Source organism: Telmatherina bonti, assembly GCF_933228915.1.
Source record: "Telmatherina bonti genome assembly, chromosome: 22".
In the NCBI taxonomy this organism is placed as follows: Eukaryota; Metazoa; Chordata; class Actinopteri; order Atheriniformes; family Telmatherinidae; genus Telmatherina; species Telmatherina bonti.
The window spans coordinates 15,887,990-15,911,399 of NC_136631.1; the positions used below are offsets into that span (position 1 = coordinate 15,887,990).

General features: G+C 38.8%; 4 protein-coding genes across 5 annotated transcripts; all 4 read right to left on the reverse strand.

Moving 5' to 3' along the window:
* Nucleotides 1-99: 99 nt before the first annotated feature.
* On the reverse strand, nt 100-4,625 carry LOC306772337 (jun dimerization protein 2-like; the record flags this gene model as incomplete). The annotated part of the gene is given in 6 exon segments (XM_079261770.1): nt 100-1,308; nt 1,404-1,508; nt 2,289-2,506; nt 4,370-4,465; nt 4,468-4,576; nt 4,578-4,625. Coding segments are annotated over 6 exon segments (762 nt in total). The 3' UTR covers nt 100-1,122.
* Nucleotides 4,626-5,555: 930 nt separating this feature from the next.
* On the reverse strand, nt 5,556-7,858 carry LOC306772159 (protein c-Fos-like; the record flags this gene model as incomplete). Its single annotated transcript, XM_079261573.1, has 4 exons — nt 7,511-7,858; nt 6,735-6,962; nt 6,319-6,426; nt 5,556-6,224 (listed from the first exon to the last, which is right to left on the reverse strand). The coding sequence occupies exons 1-4, from the start codon at nt 7,646-7,648 to the stop codon at nt 5,556-5,558; spliced, it is 1,143 nt and encodes a 380-aa protein (XP_079117699.1). The 5' UTR covers nt 7,649-7,858.
* Nucleotides 7,859-10,326: 2,468 nt separating this feature from the next.
* On the reverse strand, nt 10,327-16,507 carry mlh3 (mutL homolog 3 (E. coli)). Its single transcript, XM_079261574.1, has 12 exons — nt 13,715-16,507; nt 13,443-13,544; nt 13,259-13,338; nt 13,015-13,119; nt 12,840-12,924; nt 12,667-12,735; nt 12,438-12,546; nt 11,185-11,344; nt 11,076-11,099; nt 10,917-10,995; nt 10,669-10,820; nt 10,327-10,564 (listed from the first exon to the last, which is right to left on the reverse strand). The coding sequence occupies exons 1-12, from the start codon at nt 16,203-16,205 to the stop codon at nt 10,493-10,495; spliced, it is 3,528 nt and encodes a 1,175-aa protein (XP_079117700.1). The 5' UTR covers nt 16,206-16,507; the 3' UTR covers nt 10,327-10,492.
* Nucleotides 16,508-17,696: 1,189 nt separating this feature from the next.
* acyp1 (acylphosphatase 1, erythrocyte (common) type) lies at nt 17,697-19,492 on the reverse strand. 2 transcript variants are annotated; one of them, XM_079262733.1, is made up of 3 exons: nt 19,422-19,492; nt 19,137-19,224; nt 17,697-18,455 (listed from the first exon to the last, which is right to left on the reverse strand). In XM_079262733.1, the coding sequence occupies exons 2-3, from the start codon at nt 19,215-19,217 to the stop codon at nt 18,240-18,242; spliced, it is 297 nt and encodes a 98-aa protein (XP_079118859.1). In that variant the 5' UTR covers nt 19,218-19,224; nt 19,422-19,492; the 3' UTR covers nt 17,697-18,239. The 2 variants fall into 2 exon arrangements, with proteins under 2 accessions (XP_079118859.1, XP_079118860.1); XM_079262734.1 differs by having other exon boundaries at nt 19,356-19,486.
* Nucleotides 19,493-23,410: the final 3,918 nt, after the last annotated feature.

Sequence of the window (23,410 nt, forward strand, 5' to 3'; positions counted from 1 at the left end):
TCAAATTAAACATTTTTTTATTTTAAAAAAAAAAAAAAAAAAAAAAAAAAAAAAAAAGGAACTACAAGTTTATTTCTTTAGGAAATATATAAAGGAAACGGGTAGTTAATATGCTTATATAACATCATATACAAAAGTTGTTTTTTTTTTAAAGCAAACATAATTGGTTGTGACAATATGGTAACAGAAAAAAGTACAATGTAAACACTCCATACACACGTATACACACACGATAGATAGATAGATAGATAGATAGATAGATAGATAGATAGATAGATAGATAGATAGATAGATAGATAGATAGATAGATAGATTTGTGTGTGTGTATATATGTGTGGGAGCATAAATGACGCCTGCGCCAATACAATGATACACACAATAAAGGGGTGCAGTCAATCAGCCACCAAATATATGATGTATGCTACATGTTTCCAAAACTGTATTATTACACCAACCCATTTAAATTTCAGATAAAATGTGTATAATTTCTTCAGTGAAATCAAACAAAAGGGACAAAATCCATGGAAATTTGGTTACATTGACATATCTTGACCATCAACTGCATGATTGCATGATCTCACTCATTTACAAAGGCCATGTACAGTTACTGAAATTCTGAAACACAATAATCTGGAAACTCATTAATCCGATGTGATTTAGTTTTTAGGACCATGAATAAGATTGTAAATCACTGAAAAGACTGAGTTCACCAGTTGTGCTTTTGGCATTGGTAATTCTTCTGTCGTCAAGTGTATGAAAGCAATCCTTCACTGGCTAATTACCAACCTAAAGAATAGTAGAAATCCAACGTAATACATTATCTTAACATTATGGAATGTCATTTTCCCATAAGCTTTCATTTTTAACGTCATACAGATTGTAGCTGGACCCCTGATGACCATGACAACAATAATAATAATAAAAAAGGAAAAGCAAGGGAAGGCAAATGAAGTGCCAGAACAGTGTCACTAGATCCACTTTTTGTAGTGTAGCGTTCTGTGTTTCAGGTCAGGAGGGACTGACTGGTTAATCTCCTCCATGTCCAAGTTACGAACATACTGTAAGTGCTGCTAGTTGTTGCTACTTCTTCTCAAGAGCAAGTCGTAGGAAGTTGCTGCTCTTTCACTTGGCCTCCAGCTGCTGCAGCAGAGGGTTCACCTCGCTCTCCGGGGTTTTGACACTGTCTGTCCTGACAATACATGTGGGCCGGTGACGGTTAAGCAAGAGGATCAGCTGTTGTCTCTCAAGCTTCAGCTCCTCAATCTGGGTTTTAAGGTCAGAGTTTAACATCTCTAGTCTTTCTGATTCCTAAAAGAAATAAAGGGAGGATTATTTTACTGTTACAAGTGTAAATATATAGAAATGTGAAATAATGTAATAAAGGCTGTATAGGTTTGTTTCACCTTTTGTAGATAATCTGTTCTCTCTTTCTTTTTGTTCCGACATCGAGCTGCAGCCACTTTGTTTTTCTCTCGCCTCCGTTTCCTCCTCTCTTCCTCTTCATCTTTCTATAGAACAGCATAGAAAACAACAACAAAAATAAAAACAATCAGATAAGATGGTGAACTTTATATGCTCCACACTGCAGTTACTACTCCTTAATAAATGACAGAAAACTAGTCCCACATCTTAAGTATTTGTATTAGCATTAATTTGATATTTGCACTAAATAAAAGACTAATTGTCTGCTATTTGACATCTGCATCTCAAAAACCTAAAGCTTATAGTTCATAAAGCTCATAGTCACTGTGTCCAATTGGGATTAAGATTATGTCCAGATTTAGATAGTTTATTTGCTTTTTGGACGTGTTTGTACATAGTAATGTACAAATTCAAAGTTAAAAAGTTAAAAAGACACATTTAAACAAGTGCAGAAGAAAAACATACAATAAGCTTTAAAGGGAACAGTTGAGAATACATATAATATATTTTTTTAAAAAGTGTGTAAAATAAATCTCATCATCTCACGAGAGTCCAGTTGGTTCTTTTGCAATGTGTTATTGCACAAAAAGTGCACCTAAATCAAAGTTGCAATCAGAAAAAAACACACCAGGTAAACAAGACAAAAAGCTTAAAATCTCATTAATGCATGTTTTGAGAAGAAACTTCGCAGGAGACACAGTATTATCCACACCTTTGCAAGGTAGTGGAGACTTGTACACCATGCATTGGAAATGCAGCTGGCCAAGAAGAAAAAGCATTTAATCTGAATAAAACCCAAAATGTATCAATGCATCCGATTGGTTGAAAATGTGTTGAAGTTGCCATTTGTTCAATATGTCCCATACCTCTGTTTTGATGACCAGAGATCTCTTCCCCAGACTGTCCAGGAAGTGCAGGGGTGACAGCATTGTCCCAAACTCCTGGAGGTCGCCAAATTTGAGTTTGTCAGTCAGTGTGGTGGCTGAGATCCCAGCTAGTGGGCCCAGACTGGGCAGGGAGCCTGCTGTCACAGAGGGATCTGGGATTTGTCCTGGCATCGTGTCAGACTTGGTCTTCACCACAGCTATGGGAGACAGAGGAAGAAAATAGGAGACCGAGATGGCAACCAGTGCAGATCATTGGAAAACGTAATACTCTACTCTTCAGGACATTTTTAAATGTAGATTAAAGCTATTTAACATTAACATATCAAGAACAAAGAGATGTGTGTTATATTAAATGTAGTTAGCTAAAATGCCTCAAGAAGGCATTTGCTTAAGGTTTACGGTTTCATTCTAAGAGTCTGACTTCCCGCCCGGCGATGAATTGCTGCTCTGTTACAGCAGGATGCTGAGGCTGCTGGTCTTTCACTTACTATCATTTTTCTTTTTCTGGAAATTCACACAGGATTATCAAGAATTTACCCCATTCAGTCACAAGAGATGAAAAGAATAATGAATGACATAACACAAAGCTGACTAATGAATAAAAAAAATAATTATTCCAAGGAAACTGAAGACAGTTATTGTCTAAAAAAAAAAAACCCCAGTTCACTCTGATTTCCTTTGAAGCAGACCTCATGTAACCGTACTGGAATGTGACTGCAGACGTCATGGTCTGGTAAAGGTGAAACCAAACTGAACATGTCTTGTTCAGCTGAACAAAAAGGAAATATGACACTGTTTTTGGAATATGAGTGCGTACTGTAAACAGTTTTTCCTGTTTTGTGCTGGAAAATGTGGACACAACCAAATAAATGCACGCTTAAATGTCCAGGGCAAACACAACAATCTCTGAGATGTGTGTAAAGCAGCCAAATGCACAGGAAATTACTACAATAGTTCAGCAGAATTCCAAGCCACATGACACAGCCAAAAACTACTCTAAGGTCAACTACCCCGAGACCTTTATCCTGCAGTAAAAGAAAAACTGATATTACAACAGAAAACATTCACTTGGCTTGTGATCATCCCTGAAAATACATGATCAATTTAAGGAACTTGTGCGTTATTTGGCTAGTTTTAGGAAGAACATGAACTTGCAAGTTATGTAAATTTTATATATAAATAACTTTCAGTTTGACAGTTCCCTATGTTAGACTTAAAGAAGACAAAGTGGAACTCTGCTAAAACAAACAAACAAACAAAAAAGCCTTTATTCTCATAAACAGCTCAAAAGACATTGGCAAATTAGACAAATTAATTTGCTGTAATTTGTGTGTGTTAAGTTTAAAGAGACCATTAAAACATCATATTAAATTCAGTTCAAAGCCACCTGACAACTTGGTCCAGCAAAGTAGCTCTGAACTATTTTTACATTGGTTTTATGATTTATAACAATATTAGTAAAACAGCAGTCGGAAGTATCTTGTAAGTTAAAGAAAGCTTAACTTATTTTGAGCTCTGAGACGTCGCCATTGGCCATTTTTATAAGTGAAACTTATGAGTTACGCATAAATGTGGAGTCATCTCCTGGCAGCTCACATTGCATGCTGAATTGGTCAACTTGAAAGCGGAAGTTTTTCTCTTTTTTTCGATGCGGCAATTATCTTACGTAACTTTCTCTTTCCATCAGAGATCTGCGTTTATCAAAGCCGATTTCTTGCCCCTAAACTGTTTCAAATCAACCATCTTTCAAGAATCGCTGCGCAGCACTAATATGAATGTCACACCGGACTAAAATGAGAACATTTTGTTCTGAATTGTACACGCTATGATCCATGTAAGACAAGCATGCGAGCAGAAGACGATGATCCTAGATGCAGCGTGTTCAGCATAAAGTCAGATTTCCTTTCAATGCTTAGATCCAGAGAAAGCGACAAAGCCGCTGTTTTAGCGGAAACATCAGCCCTGCTGGGTGCTGGTTGCGTCCGATGCGCGTCGCGCCAACAAGCTGCTTACTATGTGGATTACTGAGCTCTGCGGCTCACCAAGTTTTGTTTACCGACCTGACTTCGATCCCAGGTGCAACAAATGTCCTTTCTTCTGGTCAGCCGAGGGTCGAGAGTAGATTTTAAAAAGTGGAAATCGTTGCATCAGCCCGACTTAAAAAAAAACAAAAAAAAAAAAAAAAAAAAAAAACGTGATCCCAATCTGGGAGGATTTGGGAATGCGGAAATTAGGCTATGCCAGCCAAACGTAAGCAGGGATGTAAAAAAGTACATAGTGGGGGTAGAAGTGGGGAAGTCGCACTGCTCCTCCCATAGAGAAACCGAGGCTGCATACTGCTGCAGCGGTACTAATGTGCCTCAGATGTTCTCATCTATTTTGAATCTCTCCCAAAAGTTTAAGCCATTAAAACAAAATGGTAAAAGCCGCATCACCTCTGCTTGAACGCAAAACTCATAGTCTCCTTTGAAGCATCATAACCTCATAACTAATCCAATAAACATTCATATAAAAGATCTTAAATATCCATCTGTGAATAAAAAAAAAAAAAAAAAATCATTTCTTGAAAATACTGTGAACGTAGATTTATTGTCATTCTTCAGCAGCATAGATAAGCAATCAATGCTCTTTTGTTTTTGTTTTTTTTTTACTTCTTTTTAAATTTTTAACAAATAAGTCAGAATCTGAAAGGTAAAAAAATAAATCATAAGTTACATCTTGATAAGATATATACTATTTAGCACTGATGTTTTCATGGAAAACTTTCAACATTTTAACAATGAGGTCAAACCACGGTAGATGACATTGAGGTATGCGAGTACTTAACATAGATGAATTTGTAAATACATTTACAGCAATCAATACACTACTGACACCAAAAACACAAAACCATACTGATACATCAAATTCCACATTACACTTTAGATCTAGTAACAGATCATATATATATTCATGAGCGCTGGAAATGATTTGGATTTTCTGTGCATGCTTCTGTTTAAAATCGAAACGTCAGTCCCTCCTGTTGATTAAAAGCCATGCCTTTAGCTACATCGCTCTTTTGGTTATGTATCTGGACAAAGCTTATATGCTTGTTTAGTCACACACAAGACATGAATGTATACCTTGAAGTGTTACAGCATATTGAGGCATACGTTTATTTCATTTCAAAGTCAGGAACCTGCAAACAGAAAAAAAAAAAAAAAACCAGAGACAGAGAGATCAGACTGATCACATCCCCTCTACGCATTATACGGCTAGAAGAGTTGGAGAGTTAAGGATATCAGCAGATTCTGCCTTGTTTCCTCCACCTTTAAGGGTGTCTAGTCCCTCTGAGAGAGAGTCCAGCTCAGGGCACGCAAATGTGAACACAGACAGGTAGCTGCTGCAAGTAGGGGTGGAGGTCACAACAGGAGTGCTGAGTGGCTCCAGGTCACTGGAAACAGACTTGTACAATGTCTCCCAGTCCGACACCCCAAGAGAGCTGCTCAGATCGATGTCTGGTACAGATCGAGCCGTCTCCATGGGAGTTTTCTCCTCCAAACTGGGCAACATATTGTCCAGAAGACCTTCCTTAATGTCCAAAGAGGGCTCAAGATCGCAGATGTTGATTTCAGCACTGGCACACAGTAAGATGTTGGAGTTCCCAGAGATGGCTGTGGACGGATCACTGGGGATGTCCATGTCCTGGAGCGAAGGAGCTTCCTGGATGCCATCCTCTGGAATTCTGTCCTCATCTAGACTGGGCGGTAGCTCTGGGGACTCTGAGGACTCCTGGAAAGTAGACTCGAGCTCTTCTGACATCTGGCAAACTGGCTTATGTGTGGCAAGGATAAATTCAAGCCGTTCTTTCTCTTTGAGGAGGTTGGCTATTTCTGTCTCCAGGGCTGCTTTCTCCTCCTCCAGCTTGTCTGTCTCCTTCGGACACATCGACATCCAAAATCATCCACATGGAAAATACGCAGCAGTAGGTGAAAATAACAGCTGAGTAAATGCATCACTGTTTACTTACAGCTTGCAGTGTGTCTGTGAGTTCCCTCCGTCTGTTGCGACACTTGGCTGCGGCCATTTTATTCCTCTCCCTTCTTATCCTCTTTTTCTCCTCCTCCTCAGGAGACAGCTGGGATGTAAAAGAACAAATCCAGTTATTAACTTGAAGAATTCAGCTAGTTCATCTCCTAAGTCATTACATCCATTCTGTAGAACGACCAAAGCATGTTTCGCTGCAATGCGTCTAAAAATAGACCATTGTTGCAGACTTGCTGTGACCTGAATATAAATTGACTGCCTAAGGAAGGCACACAGCTCGTGCACGGTATTAAAGGAACCTGCATAATAGCACTGTTGCACCCAAGAAATTCTGACTGACATATGTAAATATAAAACATTTGATCCAATCACAGACAGACTTAATCTTTGCTAACCTACCTGCTCTGCTTTCCCCTTTCTGACAGCATTTTTTTCTTTATTCCCGCCTGCTTTGGGTGTTGCCTGTTGAGAGCTTTGTGGTTCATTGGCTTGTTTGCTACCCAGAGACGGGGAGACAGATGTAATAATCGTAGGCTGGACCATCCACTGAAAATCTGGGGTAGAGGATATTGCTGTAATTGTTGGAACAAATGGTATGTCTTGAGCGTTCCCGTCTTGGGAGACATCCTAAAAAAATGGAAATAGTAGATAATGAGAATGATATTAGAGAAAATTCTATTGGATTCTGTTAGAGGTTTTCTGATAGACCTTACTGTGATGAAAATCATGAAAAGCAACAAATCATTTAGTCATTGTAGTTGAAAACAAGAGAATAGCCTGCATGTTATATTTTCTTGAAATCTATCATTCCAGAAATAGCTTTCTTCAGATCAATATTTGACTTTATCCTTGTTTCTGACGTCAACACTGACGTCAGAAACAAGGAGATGCTGAGGAGTCTCCTGAATGGATTTATTTTTCTCAATGAACCACTGCATCGACATGCTCACAATTGGTCCCAGGACGTGGGAATCATAACAAGCCAACCTACAGCGCTGTTCTGTCCCATTTTCACCCATTTTAAATGTGAATCCAGTTGAATGTAAAATCCATGAAGAACGCATGGTTAAAATTAGGCGCATTCAGTTAATCAAAATCCCCCCCCCCCTTGTAAACAGGGAGCCCCCCCCCCCGGGTCTGCACGCCGAATCCACGATCAACAAAGCCATTCATACCTTTGCATTGCTTTCTGGGGAGGAAGCTGGAGAGCTCGCCTCCTCTGGCGTCTTCTGGCAGGGTGTGCCGACAGGAGACTCTGTCCGCAAGGTGGGAGAGACTGAATCCATATCAGGTGTCTGGTTGTTGTGATACATCACGCAGAAAAAAAAGAAAAAGACTAATCCTGATCAATGACAAATATGACTGTGGCCTTCCGATGGGCAGAGCGAATGGGGTCTTTTCTCCAGGTATATACCTGGTAACTGGACGACTAGAATGCAAGCCCCTCCTTTTATGCTCCGCTTGAATTTTATGAATGAACCAAGACTGTACCATCCGCGGAGGAGAGGGGGCGTCAGACTGGCAGCTACATATGCCTACATTTTCAAACAATAAGATCAGTATTTTGACATTTTTCTAAGAATAAAGAAAAGTGTTTTACATGAGAGATATTTAGATAATTTAGATAATATATGTGGCCACGATTTCGGTAAACGCTCGCGCGCAAAACGTCAGCTTTCAATCCCATTCATAAATATCAGCTTCTTTTTTTTTCTTTTTTTTTTAAAGCGATGTGGGAAGAAAAACCTGAACCTATTCATAACATTCCTGTTTGCGACTATTTGCCTGGCGATGACTGCAAACTGTTCGTATGCGTTCATTTAATGACATTTCGTCTGTGAGATCAAGAATAAATGATCCGGGGGATTTTTATATTTAGTATCAAGGTCAATTAGACCATTTTTACACGAGTATTAAAAAAAAAAGATAAGGCTGATTTTTGAGTCATCGCCTCCTATTTGATGTTTTCTTTATACAAAACACACGTCCTTATGTGTTTTCACAACTTGACGCAAAGACATCGCACGTATCCTTGACAAAAAATGAGAACCGAGGACTGTTGGCAGACAAAATCCAGTTCTGCTGAATTGTTTACATGAGAGATGGTTAGAAAGATTTTATATTGGATCAGCTGAGGGGAAAGACCCCACCCTTCCCTCAGCCTTCCTTCCAATTACCTAAAACTACCCTCCACGTAACCACCAATCACAGCAAAACCCCCCCTCCCACTTTGTCCCAGTCCCCGATCCAACCTAGGAGGACCATTGGACATGTGGGGGCGGAAAAGTCACGTGGGAATAGTGGGGGAGAAGGAAGAGGAGGGGGTCAACTGTAAGGAGCTGAGGAGCAACATCATCATTTACTCCCATCACAGCAGTGAGATGTCCACACACCACATTTCCCTTCTGATATGTGTGCTGCTGGAAGTTGTCATTTCAAGGACGTTTCTATTAAAATATATCTGCAGGAATGTGCAGTCAGAGGTGAACACAAAGACAACAGAAAGCTGGAAGAGGTTTTAACAGCATGACCAAATGTCCCACTGCATCTACAAGAAGCTATTTAACCAAAACAAACAGTTCATTTTATTTACGCTTCACATGCAAGATTTAATTTTTAAAAAAAAAAAGAAAAAAGTTGAACTTCAAGACCAAATTTTAAATACAGAAAGGCAAACGTCGTGGCAAGACTAAGGACCCGTAAATTTATTGTTCAGACATCTGAGACATATCCAGAACCCTCAGGGAATTCTTTCCTGACATCAAACTTTGGGTACCATTGATATTTCTTCAGAAAGCGAGTTCCTGTTTCCAGTTTGCCTTTTACTTCAGAAACATATGCTATAGAGAAGGGGTCTCCAAAGCCGGTCGTCGAGGGCCCATGTCATGCAGGTTTTCTATGTATTCCTGTTCAAACACATTTAGCCCACATTAAGTGGATCCAGCAGCCTATAAAGTGCTGCACAATGACTGACTCATCTGAGTCAGGTGTGTTGGAGCAGGATACATGGAAAACCTGCAGAATTGTGGTCCTTGCAGACCAGAGCTGGGCACCCCTGCTCTATCGGTAATTACTTTTCTTTATGAAATATAATCTACCTTGATCTTACTGATTTACAATATTTTTTCTGTTAAATAATATAATTAGCAAGTTATGCAAGCGATTAAGTACTAGCTCCCAGACGAACAAGCCGAACTCAACGCAATGCACAGAACAGAGGCACAGAACAACAAAACAGAGGTGAAGGTATTAAACGTGAAGCTTTGAAACACTAAAGAAGTTACAGAGAAACTAACGCATTTGAACTTTTCTTGTAATGCTTTGTCAATTGAATCAAGTAGAAAACCAGACAGAACATCTTCAACATGCCTCCACAGATTAACTACCTGAAGAAACAAACAAACAAAACGAAGTCAAACAGCAAAAGGTTGATCTGATGATTGCTGTTTTTTTTTAGTTTGCATTATTTCTATTTTGTCCAGCAGCAGGTTTAAATATGACCCAACAGTTTTACCTTCAGATGTAATTTTTTCTCGAGTATTTCTGGCTGCGTCGCACCTAATGGTCAACATGAACTTCCAGCGAGTGCTGCATAAAAACACTTTGGTTGAGTCTGACACATTTTTCTTCCAACAACAAAACTGATCTCACAGATAAATTTCACAGCTACATATTTTTTTTAGGTCATGTTGTCCTGTTAAACATCCTCTCTAACAACCCAAAAATATGTAGTTCTGGAACAAGTTTAGAACTCAGCCATTAGTTCTGCTATACATGAAACTGAATTGAATCTTTATAAAGACATCTAAGACAATAAGGAGAAAGAAGAAAAGTCACATACGTAACGCCTTCTTAAAAGATCCTTTAATAAAGATAAAAAGACAAATATTTTACTTCTATTATGTTTAGCAAACTGCGGCAGTTCTCTCTTCAGAAATAAAAGAAGTGTCTTAAGTCACATACGCTTTTTCCAAATTCTGCAGCTCCTCAGCTCGTTTTGTCACGTCAAATTAGATATTTTCTATTTCCAGGTACAAAACTCTTATTTACTGTTATATCTGAAAATGAATTATTTAGCTTGAGTTTTAGGAATTTGAGAAAATCTAGTCAAACTGATCCACCGGTAACAAACTCAGCAAAATGAAATGCACACCCACTTATCTATTCCCAAACAGCTCCCATGCTTTTTGCATTCTTCTAAGCTTTTGTAGGTTAGGCTTCTGGAAATCCTGCAGGAATGAGAATGCTTAGTTACGACCACATTGCAAAGCTGTACATAACCTTAAAACATATAACTAATGTCATGTATGGTTGTGCTGACACTTTCTGGTACCTTCTGCTCATTGTCCAAATGAAGGATGTCTACTAGAGGAACAATGGAGGGACGACCATGGGCACACTGGAAGGGTAGCTGACACGAGGACAAGGACGCAACTAAGCTGCAACATTCATCTCTACTTAGAGAGTCATTGAATTTGATGGCACCTGTTCAGCACAGACAGACACAAAGACAGCAAAATTTCAGTCTTGTCATTACAAAGAGATTAAACGTAAAGCAGAAGAAAAGTCATTGATCTCTACCGTGGCATGCTAGGGAGGCGAGCACTTTCAGAACAGTGAGAGGCAAAGTTCCTCTCACTCTGCCTGCAGAACGAAGTAACTGAAACAGGAAAACAAGAGGAATCATACAACTTCAGCTTCAGAGGACGCTTTCAGCACCAAGACACGCTCAATCCTTACCTCAATCTGCTCTTGAAGATACTCCTGATGTAAGAGAAGGGCAAAAGAGGAAAAACAGAACTGTAAAGTCCTTACTTGTTGAAACTCGTTCTATTATAAATGGTCTTACTTCAACAATAGCCTTGATAACAGATGGTCTCCCCCGCCTCAGCTCGTTGCTCTCTTTTTCCATAAAGCACAACGGTACCTTCCCTATAAACACCATTTGAGTTGCTGCCTGTGAGAACGTAACTTCAAGGCCCAAACTCCTCAGATGTGTCTGACAAGACCTGCGGGAAGGAGTTTATACGATGTCGGTATAACTATATCTGCTGCAACAAGAAATTAAAAAGAAGCTCTGATCAAAACAAAAGGAGCTGACTTCGACTATCTGTATGCATTAATCTTAAAAGGTTCACATCCATGTGGTGTAGTTTGATAAAAACTGAATTGCTTGGCGAACAGGAGTAACCAAAAACACTGAAAAAAATCTCGAGTTAGCTCTGAGATAAAAATATGGTTTGGTATGATTTTGATGATGTAAGCTGTGGTGCATCTTTATTAGTGAGGTCATCCAGGAAGGTAGATCAGAAATGACAAATAAAGAAGTCCCTCAGAGTCCAGCCGTATAACCTTGTTAAAAAAGAAGCAGTAAGATTGGAACTCTTAATCTCATTTCTGAAAGATGCAAAACTATTGACGATCATACAAGAGAACCCTGAAATTAGATTTTTAATAACAATAATCAAGGCCTGGCAGGAAATCTGGCAATCAATTTTAACATCACTGCCATGACAAGTTTGCTGGTGTCCACATCACTGCAGTTATCCGACTAATCTCTTTAACCTTAACCAAATTCAGCTGTTTCAAGAACAAGGTGAAAAAAATGGATCACCAATGCTTCATTAACACAACGCTCCAAGTAAGGAAACAAAATATCACCTACATGATCAATTCAGTTGTAATTCATATGTAGTTTCAACATACAATCATTCCTAGACATTAATAAAATGTGTGTCATGTATGGGAGCTGATGAAAACATTACTAATGGTCCATGTTGGGGTGTTGATATTTAGCATGTGCAGATTCATTTTTATCATCCATCCATTCTTGGAGTAATTTACAGTTTTTGTATGATCTAAATGAAGTCAGGTTAACATATGATTGTCTGATCACTGCGACTATATAAACTTTACAGTGCAGGTACAATTGTCGCATGTACTTCAAAAAAACCACAACTTAACAATGAGCCTGTTTCTGGCTATGTTGGGTAAGTATTGTTCTTTAAACCACAAATAGTTGAAAGCCAATTGTAAATAATGCTTTGTATGGACTGCTGAATTTAGCTACAATGCAGCAATGTTCATAGTGGATAACCACACCTAAGCAGCCGTAGCTCTTCCTCAGTTACACTGATCTCCAGAGGTGGCAAAATGGTTGATGATGACAGACGTCTCTCCCCGAGGGCATCTGGGTCATCCTCATACGAATCTACAGAAGAACATAGATAATGATTCAATATCAGATCTGGGTAAAAAAAACAAAAACACAGCATTAGTCATTTTTACATTTCACAATGTCAATGTTATGCATCACATTTCCCTTTTTTACCTGCAACTAAATTTTCAAGTCGGACTCTCTCATGTGCAGCATGTTGATCCACAAGCACCAGCAGATTTCCTGAGATTTCGTAAGATTAAAAAAAAAAAAAAAAAATCACAAAATTCAAAGCCCAAGTGTCCGGAAAGTATCTGAAAACAGAGCTTTAGTGTGTCTGCCCATACCTTCAGTCTCACTGTGTACTGTTGGCTCTTCATCTCTTGTATTGATAAGGCACGCAAGAAACTTTTTATCTACTTGATGAATAACCTATAAGAAAAATGCACAACAGTTCAACATTTATCTTCTTTCAAACTTGTCAAAGCCAAAAATGTGACTCTAACCAAAACATTCATTTGCCTTCATTGAGTAAATCATGGCCTTAGAAAAGCGATATGGAAACAGGATGTTGTGGATCTTTACAGCCAGTCCGTCAGCTTGTCCACTGGAGATATCTACGCCGACCTGACACCAGAGGAGAATCATAACTCAGCGTGAAAGATGAAACAACTTCAGTATAATCTAAATAAGTTTATAACAGTACCATTAAAATCCGAAAACATAATTGCATATGTCTCTTAATATTAAATGAAGTTCTATTTACCATAGGTGGGCGTACAAATACTGGATTGTTCCATTTAGAGTATAATGAAGAAAGAGAGTCGGAGCTCTCACCAGCATAATCTGTAAGAAAAGACAGGATGATATGACTATATGACATATAAACACTATACAATTTTGACACTGCGAGTGATAGGCCCCAACAATCTGATGTGCTTTTGTGGTACCTCTATAATCAGTCCCTGAGCTAATCACTCTTTCTGTCCTGGATTTAGGCAGAAAAGGTAACACTAGATCCACCCGAAATGGGTAACATCTGTATTCCATCCCTACAGTTCAAGAAATGGGGACATTAAAATAAACACCAGGGGAAATATGTAGTTCATATAAAACTGATCCACTTCCTCAGTTAAACTGTTGATATAAAAGCTCCTACTGTTGTATCCTTAAATCTTATTTCCAGTCTTTATGTGATATGCTCTTAAGTGTGTTCACTTACCCATCTCCGAGATGACATTAACTGCCATATTTGTAACATCAGATGTGCACTGTACTTGTGTTTCCTCTTTGCTTGGGTCCTCATATCTGCTGAGTCCAGTTATTCTGTTGACATAAACAGCCTTTCCAACAGATGTGTCATAGTGATGGAGCCAGTCACCTGATGCTGAACCCTCTTCATTCCCAGCCAGTTGAGGTTTAGTGCTGCAACCCAAGACTGATTCACCATGCACGTCAGAGTCTTGGGGATTCTCACTGTCATTGCCATTTTCGGTGCCCTGTTTACCACTGCTGAGGCTTAATTCGTCTTCTGAGGTATTCCTGGACATCTGTAGTGAGACTTTTGAATTTTCTGGCCTGTTCTGCTTTAAATGACAAAGTTTAGCTGCCAAAGACATTTTACTTCCATTCTCAGCTTTGTCTGCAGAGGAGACTGCTGGGATTTGTAAGATGTTCTGTTTTTCCTTTTCCTCGTGCATGTCTTGGACCTGACTCTTCTGATGGTTGTCCTGGGAAGCAGATGTGCTCTTTGGGATTAAAGCAAAGCTATTTGTCTGAGGAGGTCTTGAGTTGTTCTGTAAATGAGGACATACTAATCTCACTTCATTGGACTTAACATACGTTCTTCTAAATTTGTCCAGAGATCCAAGCTCCATAACTGTCCACAATTTCTGACAAGAAGTGGCACGGGGGATCTTTGAGGGGATGACGGCATCAAAGCCTCTGCACAGTACCTGAGATGACCTGTCCTGGCTCGCTTCCAGTGATATTTTGTGTTTTGTTGCAACAGATCTTTTTCCCTCGCATTTTGCTGTATCACGCTCCTGAAAAACTGGCCGGCTGCATTGGAACGGCTCTTGTACCTGCAGACAGTCGTGAATGTATGGATCAGACAAACTGATCTTTTTGTCGCCTGCTAAAGTCTGTTCATAGCTGCCTGTACATGCCATTCCTTGTTCAGTGTTGTCTAAATCAGGTTGGATGAGGCTATGTTGGGGATCAGTGGAGGTATTACTGCTCAACTGTGTCTCTTGCTCTTTTAATTGTGTGAGCTCTTGTCCATTTGGCATATGTACAACTTCTGAACCTTCACCACTTTCAGTGATTGTTGACTCTTCTTTACTACTTATATTGGAAGATGCATGCTCCCCAGAACACTGTGGTATATTTTCCATCTCGTTTAATATCTCCTTCGGCACAAGATGTTCAGGCTGATCTGATTTGCATACCATCAGATCAGACTTCTGAAAAACACCATCATCTGTGCTTTTGCGATGAACAGATTCAGATGCAAGTTTCATTCCAAAATTGCAGTCCAGCATAGAAGTAGTTGTTTGACCAGCTTTGCCACTGTCCTCTTTTCCAGCTGTTTTCTCAGCACTAAATAGTTTTGGAGACACAGAGTCCAAGTCATCTTGAGAAAACACAGACACCAAGTTCTCCCTCTTAAGGAAAGTGTTCACTGCTTCTTCTAAACATAACAAAATCCCATCCCAATCTTTGAACTCTATAAGAGTTTTAGCAGGCTCAAGACAAATGTCATACTCTGAGTAAGCGCATTTTATATTGATGATGTATACACCATAGAGCTCATGGTTTCGTTTGTGCTTTGGACTCCTGGCGATAGACTGTCCATCTGGACTTTCATTTTTCTGGTTTGAACAACTCAATCTGCGCAGGAGGACATTTAGCAGCTTGTGGATCCTTGTTTTTAGCAGCAACCTTTCATTTACATATAGAAATTGTAAGCTATTATTGTAATGACCCTCTTTACCGAGGTAACCAATGATTTCAAACTGCTTGTGTGTGTAGCTGATTTCCCCCAGTTTCTCTGCTCGTGCAAGGTTATGTATCTGAATAAACCTGTGATAAGTGTTTCTAGCTTTGGGAAGCTGCACCATCATGGACCCAATGCAATCATTCTTCAGAGTGAAGGACACAGAGGGGTGCATCAGGGAAATAGCTTCCAGCCTGTGTCTGATCCTCTCACCCTCCAATACTGGGTCCAGCCTCTTCCTCCGAACTGGCATGTTGTGGAAGAAGTTACAAATGATAACAGTTGTCCCAGCAGAGGGTCTAGCAGTCTCTGCTTCGAAGACATCCGAGCCCTTTCCATCCTTGAATAGTTTAACATGTGTTTTAACAGACGATCTGGTCCGTGAAGAGATTTCAACAAGAGTAGCTAAAGAAACTATGCTTGCCAAGGCTTCACCTCTGAAACCATACCACCTGAGGTTGTCCAAGTCTTCAAAACAGCTGCATTTACTTGTGTGGTATCGATTTCCCACACACTGCAGATCTTCTCCGCTCATCCCAGCACCGTTGTCGATCACTTGAACTTTAAATGCCCCCGTGTCCATCCTGACTCCTACACAGGTAGCCCCGGCATCGATGCTGTTTAGGATGAGCTCCTCTACACACTGTTGTAAAGAGGGGATGGCAACACCGGTGCGAAGCCTCCCTTGAACCTCTGCGGCCAAACACTTGATCATGGTGCTATTTCTCTGTTTTTTCCCCCAACTCTGCTTGTGTGTGTTAACTTGTCTTGACTTAATTCCATGTTAAAACTGAATCGACGTCTGAAGGGTTGAGCGTTGTAAACTAACAAACGTATGTAGCATGATGCTAACTGGTTATGCGAAAGCCATCGAAAATATTCTGGTAGCAAAATACTTTAAAGTCGTTTCACGGTTTGTTAACTGGGCTGAAAACATTAGCATTCTCAAAGTAGCGAAAATAAGTCTGCTGTTTACAGTCAACGTGGAACAAAAAGAGACGACCTTACTCGTTAACTGCAACCCGCTAAAGATAATACTGCCATCTTTTGGTTGGTGTTAGATTACATCATTTTAGCGGCCACCTGTCAATAATTCTGTAAACCAATCTTGTAACCGCCATAGCTGCAGCCACCAATCAACATAAACGTTCTGGTCCCGCCTCCTGCAACCATTGACCAATCCAATCCACAGTGATCCAATGAATGCTTTCTGATAAAATGACACCGACCCAATCCAGAGAAGGCATGCGTTAAATCAGTGACGTAAAATGAGTCGTTCAAATCGACTTGGAAAGTCAAACGTCACAGCCAGTGTCGTCACAGCCAAAAAATTGGCACTGTTATGTGTCTACGATAGGACTCAGAGCCAGCATGAGGTAGATAGACTGTATAGATCATAGACATCATATATATGATGTCTATGGTATAGACCGCATAAAACTTTATTTGTCCTGTGTATCAAACATCTACCCAGTGTCACAGCATCACGTACTGGTGACTTTCAGTACAACACATATATAACAGGCACCATTTCTTTGTGTAGTGCTAGTGGTATAACCTGTTTAAAGTAGTCTGTCTTTTTTTTTTTTTTTTATTACTACCAAATTAACTGAATAAATTCCCAGATTTTTCTAGTTAATTTCCACAAGCATTCCTACGTGCACCGTTTCCCATAGCATAATTATTTTAGTTTATCTTTTGTATTCAAGCCACACTTCATGTGTTAATATGTATCTGTTTTTATCTTATTTTATCTTTGCTTAAATTAATTCATGCTCTTAATTTGTGCTATTTTATTCTTTTCACTATCTTTTACATTTATTGTAAAGCACTTTAGTCAGTTGTTACATTGTTTTTAAAGTGCTTGAGAAATAAAATGGTATTGTATGTGCTAATGTACATACCGCCACCTACTGTACAGCATAAGGTGTCAGTACAGCAGATGACAATATTAAAAAAAGTAATGAATGATCATCCATTTTCTGTACAACTTAGGCCAATTAGGATACAGGAAAGTTGAAGCACATCCCTGCTGTTAGCTGGCATGAGGTAGGATACAATCCGGACAGGTTGCCACACCATCGTATGCAATCAATGTTTTTAAGTTTCTGTTGTCTTTCCATTTGCCTATAGGCCTTTTAAGAGACGGCAGACATGTTTTGATTATAACTCAATCAACATGCACCAGTAAGACATGGCACCATGACAGTGAATAATAAATCTATTCTACAGTCATTTAGCAGACAATTATCTCCAAAGCGACTTACATTTGCGTGAGAACACAAGCAAGAAATCAAACAGGAAGGGTCATCATAACTAATATAAAAAGCTAAGAATGCTGGAGAACAATGTAATTTAAGGGCATTTACTTTTCTTATCAAGGCATGTGGAGTTCCTATCACAAATCCTCTATTATTAAAGTCAAACTATTGTCTATGCCAAAAAAAATGTTTTCATATGCATTTTTCTAGTAGCGGAGCAGGAAAAAGATTTATATTCTTTTCAAGTAGTTTATACAAACCCATGCAAAAACCCAATAAACCCAAACCCAATAAACTGAAACAACAAGGCCCTGGAAGAAATTTTCCTTTTTTTTAATTGTAATTTTAAGGTTTACGGAAGTTAAATATACAGTACTGTTAGCTCAACTTTAAGCTATTTCTGTAAACCCATCAAATAAAAAAACAAGATAAGATAAATTAAACATCTCCTACCATGTCAATTTTATAGATCCATGCAACCAGTTATTTCATTTTACTATGTTAAATGATGAATGTTCTAGACTGTCAATTGTCTTCTCGTTACTGAACTCTGCCTTGGTTATGTGTGACTTGGGGCTCCCAGTGGATTTCAGCCATTCTTGCATTTCCTTCACCTTGCTGCGTGGACCTTGCAGCTGCCCCTGAACGGTTCCTGCTCCAGTATTTTGTACCCAACCAACTAGGTCAAGTTTCTTCCCCTCAGCCTGGATAAGAAAAAGAGATTTTTATTGAAGAAATAAAGGCAGGAGTTAGAAAGACCACAGAAAAACTAACATAATTCCTAAGACAACTATCCTATGCCACTAAAGGATAACGGCCCCCTATTGTTGACCACTTAGGAGAAAGCTGATCAATCTTAGCATCTAAATTCAAATAAGAGATTCAACACCAGTATCAGGCACACCTGTCATCTTATATCTAATAGCTCTGCGACAAACTTTAGTTTAGCTCAGTGTTTCTCAAATCCAGTCCTCAGGCCCCCCTACCCTACATGTTTTAGGGACATTCCTCCTCCAAAGCACCTGTGTCAGTGTGGTACGACGACATATCCAGAAGGAAGAATAAGACCATTTTCCAACCAAGGGGTGGTAGAAATTCACATTTTCATTTATTTTAACATTGATCACTGCACAATTGCCAAGTTTTCCCTGGACAGACCAACAGCCTGGAAGGCAGCACCTCCTATATATATCATGAGGCACCACCCTCTCAGCCCAATAATCCTGCAAGGTCAAACTTTCGTCTACTTTTAACTTATTTACACACAAAGCTGGGAGCCAGTAAGATCTTAAAGATAATTAAATTAAGAGACAATCTCGGGGTTGTTGAGGTTGTTTTTAATTGTCGAAGCAGGTGTAATTTCTGACCATTAATGTCAAACTCACTTGAGTGTATTTCCGAAAAAATACACCTTGTACTCTGCCAAAAATTTCATAATCCACAGAAATTAGGTCTTCACTGGACATTGTGGACCTAGAAAAAGAGGGACAGAAATCCTTTGGTGCCCATCATATCCAGTACACATACACGGACTACGTTATAGCAATATGCTATGCTAACAAACTCATTTCAGGTGGGAGCGTTTTGTAACACAAAAATAATACCTTTTTTTTTTTTAAGCTCGGAATTCATACTGTGTGAATGAATGGTTTTTCTGTTGATACATTCACCTTAATACTGTTGTTAACTCGTAACTCCACCAGCTGCACACGAAAGCTCTGGATTTTAAAACATACGGGCTCTCCACTTCCGGAAGTGACGTCCTCTGGCCAATCAGCGCAGCGCACACAAGGCGAGACCATTTGAGCTGTAAACACTATGGTAAACACCCTCTCAGTAAACAGTCTATGGTAAACCAGGATGTTTTTGTTTAGAACAATGAATATCCTGATATAGACTGAGAAAAGGTATGAGCATGACCCAGAAAATATTTTATTGCCAACAAAGTGCGACAAGTGTCTCTGAAAATACACCGTAGCCGCTATCCAGTAATGTTTTCTCTGGCAAGATTTAATCGAAAATGTAGAGCTTTTGTGTAATTCTGTCAGAAAGCAGATCTTTTTTGTGGGGTATTTTTATTGTCAAATCGTCTGGAATGACTTTAACTTTTACCTCAGCATGAAAACTGGAATATCAAATTAAGATGAAGCCTGAACATGTTTTATTTGGCTGCTTTAATTATCACCTCGCTTAAAAATAAGATTTGTCATTAACCTCTTCATTTTACTTGTTAAAGTTCATATACACTGTAGTAAATTTGCAAAGCAAAATACATACAAAAAATACATCAGTTTTCCTTTGAAATGTCAACATGCGTATGAAGTCCCTAAAATTTTGTACAAATTCAAAAGCTGTGAAAACCAGAATTTTCTGTGATGTTGCCTTTGAATTCGAGTTATAAGTTATGTTGTTGCTATTTATATTTGTAATTTAAATGCAATTCTTTAAATTAAATAAAACAAAACAAAAAAAAACAAAAAAAAAAAAACGCGTGACGATGGTTTCTAGGCAACAAATGTAAACACGAGACAGCGGGTTTCTGGATCAATTTCTGTGGAGAAAACCCTAATTTCGACATATCTTAAAGTAAAAACGGGGTTTTAAAAAAGATTTTTACGAGACAGATTGAGTAAACGTTTTGGTAAGTGGCTTAAATTTTCAAAAATATTTTTACCCTTGATATAGTCACTAGAATGTTACTGTTTAATTTTAACTTCTTTTTATCAAGACTTCACCAGAATTAAGATTTTTTTCTATTTGACTTTGGGATGTATATTGCCATCCATCCCAGAAGTGCTTAGTTACTTGATGCAGTTTATCATATCATACACTCCTATAAGATGTTTAAGCGGTTAGTTATTTGTACAAGTCCCAAACAGTACCTGAAAGGTTGGATAAGGTGATGCCCAACAACTAAGCTTAATGTGCTTTCAAGAGTTAATTGGTAGAAGCTTCATAGCATGTGGGCAGATGGACCCAAAGGAGTTGAAATTTTCAAGGCATTGCCTAAACCTGAAAGTCAAGCAGTGCATTTTCCTCCCTTTTCAAGGATCTTACCTTATTTTTTTTCCCCCTTTGTTTTCCCTTGACCTTTACACAGGATTCGGGATGATCGGCAACAAAACATGAGCATGTACACAAAAAGACGCAGTCCTGAAAGGCAGCACGACACTGCATTTTAGTTGTGTGTCCAATAGGAAAGTAGATGTAATGGACCTCCCATTTCCAAATAAGCCTGTCATTCACAGAAGATCTTCACAGACACAAGGTCCATTCATATCGCATGAGTTTGAGAAAGTCACTTTGTCACACCAGCAAAGTGGCAATATCTCATCCAAAGACTGTCATTCAAATAGCATTCAAGAGACCACTGGACTCTTGTATTCAAGAGAAGACTCGGACAGACTATCTAACAGAGAGCTGCAGATGGCCAGAGCAATTCATGAAAAAGAGCTTATGCTACAGGGAAAGCTTTGGAAAGTTGGAGAGAAGACAAGGCAAATCCAGACCCAAAGTGCTGACACTGCTGCAAATGACCAACACAGGGATGGAGAGGAGAGGCAATGTAGGACACAGGTTGAAAAGGGAAAGTTTCAGACAAAAACAGAGTTATTTGAATGTGAGAAAAAACAGACTGACAGAAGCAGAGACACGGTAGAGGAAAGCAGGCACTGCAATTTTAAACAAAAGATTAATAAACAAGTTCGAAGGATTGACGTCAGAATGAAGAATAACTCTGAAGTACAACAGGCCAGATGGGAAGGTGCAGAAATGCTTCAGTCAAAAGATGAAAGACCACAAGGTGTTCATGTGATCCATGAGGAAAAAATGAATGGAGTGCCAAACAACACAAGAATGCAGGAAACGAACAACTATTCCAGAATAAAAGGAGGAGATCTGAAAGGCCATGGAATCTGGAAAATGGGTGAGATAAATAACAGCAAACAACATGAGCCCTCTCTAAATAACACAGACTGGACAAAAGAGAAGGATTATAAAGAAAGAGCAGACAGGAGGACCTACAATGTTCAACAAGTGATGCCTCAGAAGATCCTTCAGAAATCTGCTCACACACAGGGTTTTAAAAACCACGAACGCAGAGGAGGGAAACTGTCTGAGGAATCAACTCTCCCACTTGTCTCCAGTTCTTCTCATTCCAGTCAACAGAAGCAAGCAGACGAAGCACTCATCAGTATCCCAGATGACAACCACCAGCTTCTTCCTTGTAGTTTCTGCAACAGGACTTTTAGAAGTGAAAGACTGGAGAAACATACCCAGATCTGTAAAAACGTAAAATCACAGCGTCAAGTCTACAATTCCTCCTTTCACAGATCTAAAGGATCGCAGATAGAAGAGTTCTTCAAAACACACACTAGAAGCAAGACTCCGGAGGTAAGACCGATTATACTTTATACCGATATTTTTCTTTGAAAAGTACATTGTTGAGTTATTGATCGCTTGTATAAATGTAAAGTTGTATTTTTGACATTTCACATGCATTCACTTTAAAAATCAAACAAAAAGTAAGGGACCACTTACATTAATCTGGTAATGCATAAAATTATGCCATGTGTAAGCAATGAAATATTGTTTGAAACTTTTTAAAAGAACTTTCTGTTCAATTTTCAGATTTTAAAGAGGAAGAAAAATAGATAACACTACCAGGAACACAAGCAGTCCCAAGGTCAACTTCAAGCTGGTCAACCGATCAAAATGGGATCACCCAGACAAGATGCAGCAGATCTTAAGGTGTCAGCACATCATATGGCACCTATTACCTTCATACTGTCATAAAGTCTTAAAAGTTTTCATTAAACCCCTTATGAATATGTTATTGTTTAAATATTTCTCTCTTAACAGAAATATCTGTTCTATCTTTACACCATTAAATAAAATTATTTGCGGAACATGGTAGTTTAGCCTGATAGAACCGTCGATTAAACAAGGATAATAAAAGACAGCTGTTCCTTTTATTTATGGCTTGTACACAAAGAAACAAAAAGCAGAAAGTGACTTTGAAAAAAGGTATACAACTGTTACAATATAAAGATAGTTTAACTGTGAAAAATAGTTTATTCATATGCTAAACAATATAAAGATTTCTCCATAAAGAACAGTTTTGAGCTTAATCAGAGCTCTTAACAGTTTGCTGAAGTTAACTGCATGAAAATACTGCCGGTGTTGGTGTAGACAGCCATCTGACAATTCGTGGTGTCTGAATATTGACTTTACACATACTGTGAAGATAAAAAGTACCAATCTAAGGTTTCAGAAAACTAGACTTTTCCCAAGTTGTGAACTGTAGAAATTTATGCAGCCCAAGTTTAGTCGAAAGACAACAGAAAAACTGCTTAAGGTACAAATGAAACAAAAAAAAAAAAACAAACTAATAAGCATTTCTTAAGTTTGCATAAAAATATCTGATATTTTCTCTGTTGCAATGGAAATAACTTTGGACTTAAAAGTTGTTGCAAACAATTCTTACTGTTGTCACCAACTTTTGTTGATTCTTTACAGACCTTGTTCAGGCAAAAGCCATCAACAACACAGACTGATGCCTTATAGGAGAAATACATTGTGGGTCTTAGTGAGGTAGTGCTGTTTGCTTTTAAAGCTGGGAGGAAAAGGTAAATAAAGAATGACAAGACTAGTTTGTCAA